The 3,964-nt window shown below is 40.2% G+C and overlaps 1 protein-coding gene across 1 annotated transcript in view; it reads left to right on the forward strand.

The window, feature by feature from the left end:
- LOC146480530 (actin, muscle-like) overlaps window positions 1-3,026 on the forward strand; it is a 4,289-nt gene extending 1,263 nt beyond the window's left edge. The window contains exon 3 of the mRNA XM_085109713.1: window positions 1,645-3,026. Within this exon, the coding sequence (XP_084965839.1) occupies window positions 1,645-2,328 (684 nt within the window). The 3' untranslated portion in view covers window positions 2,329-3,026. The remainder of the gene's footprint in view (window positions 1-1,644) is intronic.
- The last annotated feature ends 938 nt before the right edge of the window (window positions 3,027-3,964 follow it).

The raw sequence follows: 3,964 nt of genomic DNA on the forward strand, positions 1-3,964 counted from the left end.
AATCGTTTTGTTTCAAACTTCAGAAAAATTCATGTGTGCATGGGAACATTATTTATCAACATAGATCGGGAAAGGAGTGGAGCCGCGGTGGTGTCAGTGTATGATTAGCGCGTCGGACTTTCAATCGGACGGTCGGCAGATCGGAGGGTCGGTGGTTCCCGCTTAGGTTGATCCTTTGAAATGCCGTGTTGATTCGTTGCACAAGAAACTTTGCTCCACATTGTCTCTCTTCACTAAGCACTAGAACGGGTACCGGCGACATACTGCTAAGGGCAACCCTGCAATGGACTAACATCCCATTCAAGGGGGAAGTAGCAGTACTACAAGTCGTTTAATGCTACGGAAACCGGGTTAGGCTCCGGCAGTATGGACCACTCAGGCTCAAAGAACGGCTTCGAACAATTCTCCAGCTGGAGAAACGCTCATGATTTGCAAAGGAAATTTTAATATCAAATTGTATGGGTCCATCTGGCAAAGGTGAACAACAAGACTCTTTTAATGAAAGACATTTCCCTTTTAGGTGATTTTGGTCATTTGTGCGTTTTTTTTTTTTTAAATTTCTGAATTAAATGATCTTTGAGAATGATGATCATTCTAGAAAGTGACGCAGGCATACTCGGAAAAAAGAAATCCGAGTGCTCCTATCAGGAGTCGAACCTAAGACCTTCCGATTACTAGTTCGGATGCTCTACCACTAAGCTACAAGAGACTCGTGGGAGCTAAGGCCGTTAAACTAGGTTCCAGCATCCGAACTAGTAATCATCCGAACTAGTAATCGGAAGGTCTTAGGTTCAACTCCTGATAGGAGCACTCGGATTTCTTTTTTTCCGAGTATGCCTGCGTCACTTTCTAGAATAATCATCATTCTCATTCATTCACCAGGCTGGAAATATACCATCACATTTCTTTCATAAATGATCCTTCCTTTTAAAAGTATTTTTGAGAGAATTCACATGGCCTTGTTATTTTGAGGTGCTTGGTGACCCGCTAGTTAGCTCTGTTCTTGCGAAAAAACAAACAAACAAACAACAACAAAAACTAGAAAGTTTTATACCGCTAACATCCCTGTAAGTGTAGTCGAGAGGGCGAGCAATCTTGCGGTCGCGCGAAAGAACCAAACCTGGAGGTATCAAAATGCGGCTCTCTTCGCGTTCTTGATAGCTCGCTCACTCGACAATCCAGAAAATGGACTGGTGGCAGCCTAAGAAAGGCAGTGAGAGAAGAGAGAACATGCTCAAAGGCTAGGTGTTTGGAAGAGAACAAGTAGTTCGATGGATCACGTGATTTATTTTGGCAAGAGTTGGGATTATTCTCGATTCCAAAGCTCTTCCTTTTTGCGTATGCCAGGATACCTAAGGTTCTAGCTGTATATTTACAATTGTAGTTGGAATTACGTTCTGGCCTTCATAACCTATCGTTCACTACCCGAGTCACCTTCACAAGGTGAAAGTGGCTAAACCTCTGTGCTTGTCTGTTGGCAACTGCAATTTTACTGACTCATGTTATAAGTATCTGTATTAATCCCAAGGATATTTATGGAATTGATAAGATTAAACGCTATTGATTAGTTGGTGAATCTAGTAACTAAGTATGAAGTACCATTTAAATCAACTGCAAACTTCACTTTCATTTTTGTTTCAACAGATTATGTTCAGAACTTTCAATGTTCGAGCTATGTATATTGCAATGCAACCAGTACTAGCTCTCTACTCTTCCGGTCGCACAACTGGTGTGGTGTTTGACAGTGGTGATGGTGTCAGTCACGCAGTTCCCATATATGAAGGTCACGCTCTTTCCCATGCAATCCTCCGCTCTGAACTGGCTGGAAGGCAGGTGACCGAGTACCTTATAAAACTTCTGATGGAGCAGGGTTACACGGTCGAGAGAGCACGTGACATCAAGGAGAAACGATGCTTTGTTGCTCAAGATTTCGCGCATGAAATGAATACCGCTGATTCCAATGAGAGATTCCGTGCCCCAGAGTGCTTGTTTCAACCCGTCTTAATCGGTAAAGAGGACACTGAAGGTATCCACAAAACCATTCACAATTCTGTCATGAAGTGCGATAAAGACATTCGTAGAGATTTATTCGTCAACACGGTGCTGTCAGGTGGCAACACCCTGTTCAAGGGATTTGCAGAGAGAACGGAGAAAGAAATTGCCTCTCTCGAGCCAAATGTTAAAATCATTGCCCCTCCTAAACGTGATCTGTCCGTATGGAATGGAGGATCAATGTTGGCCACACAGCTGAATTTTAAAACGATGTTGATCTCAAGAGAAGAATACGAGGAGCATGGTCCTTGTATTGTCCATCGAAAATGTTTCTAACTACGTAACAACTTTTTAACAATGTTCCCAACCCTAAAAAAAACAATGCAGCTGCAAGTTATCAGGGTCCAGTGAAAGCAGAGCTTTTGAAAGGTGCAGGCGTATTAACAAGGAGATTAATTGAAGTAATTAAAGAAACGAACATGATGTAATCAAAGAAGGCAGTATAATTCTCTAGAGGCTTAGATTCCCTCATTAACGCTTGGCTTTATCAGTACTTACCGTAATTAGGTAATTAGGTACTTACTTAGGTAATTGTAATTACTGTTAATCAGTACTTACCGTAAGTACTAATTACCAGTAATTACAATTACTTAAGTAATAAAATGACAACAAGTTGCAGTTGCCAAACCTCATATGACTGTTCAACATGGGCCTTGAGTTTGGGAAGTCTGATGTGGGCCATAAAAAGACAATTTCTCTTTTGTATCCAAGCACGACTTTAACACGGATTTTAAGGAAATAAGAGATAATACCGAGGCAAAACTGTCATACTGTGGCACAAGGGAAAAAGTTTAGCAAATGAATTGTCTTATTAGGTCCGTTTCATTTGAATTTGTCGTTATAGTACTAAAAAGCTGTAAAAAGTAGAAGGCACGAAATATCATTTTTCTTTTAAACCAATTGATGAGATTACCAGATAAGAAGGCAAAAGTATTATGAGCTCTAAATAGACAATAAAAAGTAATTTGACAAGATTACTTGTTCATGTACCATTGGTTCCCTTCATCTTTTGGGTGCTTACATTTTGCAAAGATTTGGTAGTGCTGCTAGTTCCTAAAACGCGAACCTTAAAATCAATGACTGAACTGTCTTTTGTTAAAATACTAGAGCATTTGAGCCACTACGGGTCAGCTTTTTTCCTCGCTGAGTTTGGATTATTTTAGACAATTGACAAAACTGTGTCTTCTTAATCCGAGGTCAGTTCGTTCACAAACGAGCAGAGATGAAAGTAAGTGCTATGTTTTGACTGACGAAGAATCAATGTATTCAATTATACCTAGGAAAGATTCGCAGCTATGTAATCGTCTGTGAGCGAGAAGCTGAAAAGTGTAAAATTTCGAGTTTTCGCGAGGTAGAATCTGAGCTTGCCGTAGATTGACCGTTTTTCGTGGTTTTCTGCCGTTTTATGGAATATTTAAAAAAACTAACTGTATATCGTTCAGTTACTTACCTAGGCCTTCAAACTGGACAACGTATAAGCGAAATCGATTTTTTGACCGTGGCCACGATTTCTTTAATTTTTACTGACAATCACTCTTAATCCTGTTAAGATAAACTTTAAAGGCGCTCTTTAAGTTGCATTAAATAGCCTATTTTGAATTCTTACAGGGATTACCGCTGTACACTCGTTCCCAGCCTCCCGTTCCCCGTTCCCGTAGTAACATCCCTGTGTCCTAGAGTTTTTCACTTTTTTCACTCTTTTCATGAACATTCGTGAATAAACGCCGGTTGCCTTGGTGAGCTTCATGATACCACCTTAAGATAGGAACCTGCATGAACAATCATTTATTAGTAAGTAATGGTAAGACGGCACATCTCAAGGAGTAAGTGGACACTTTCTGATTGAAATTTAATGGATTTATGTTTGATTGTGTTATGAAATACTATGCTTCGGTCTTCTACGAAATTGCCC

The sequence above is a fragment of the Pavona decussata genome, unplaced genomic scaffold (assembly GCF_977016875.1).
Source record: "Pavona decussata unplaced genomic scaffold, jaPavDecu1.1 SCAFFOLD_53, whole genome shotgun sequence".
Classification (NCBI taxonomy): domain Eukaryota; kingdom Metazoa; phylum Cnidaria; class Anthozoa; order Scleractinia; family Agariciidae; genus Pavona; species Pavona decussata.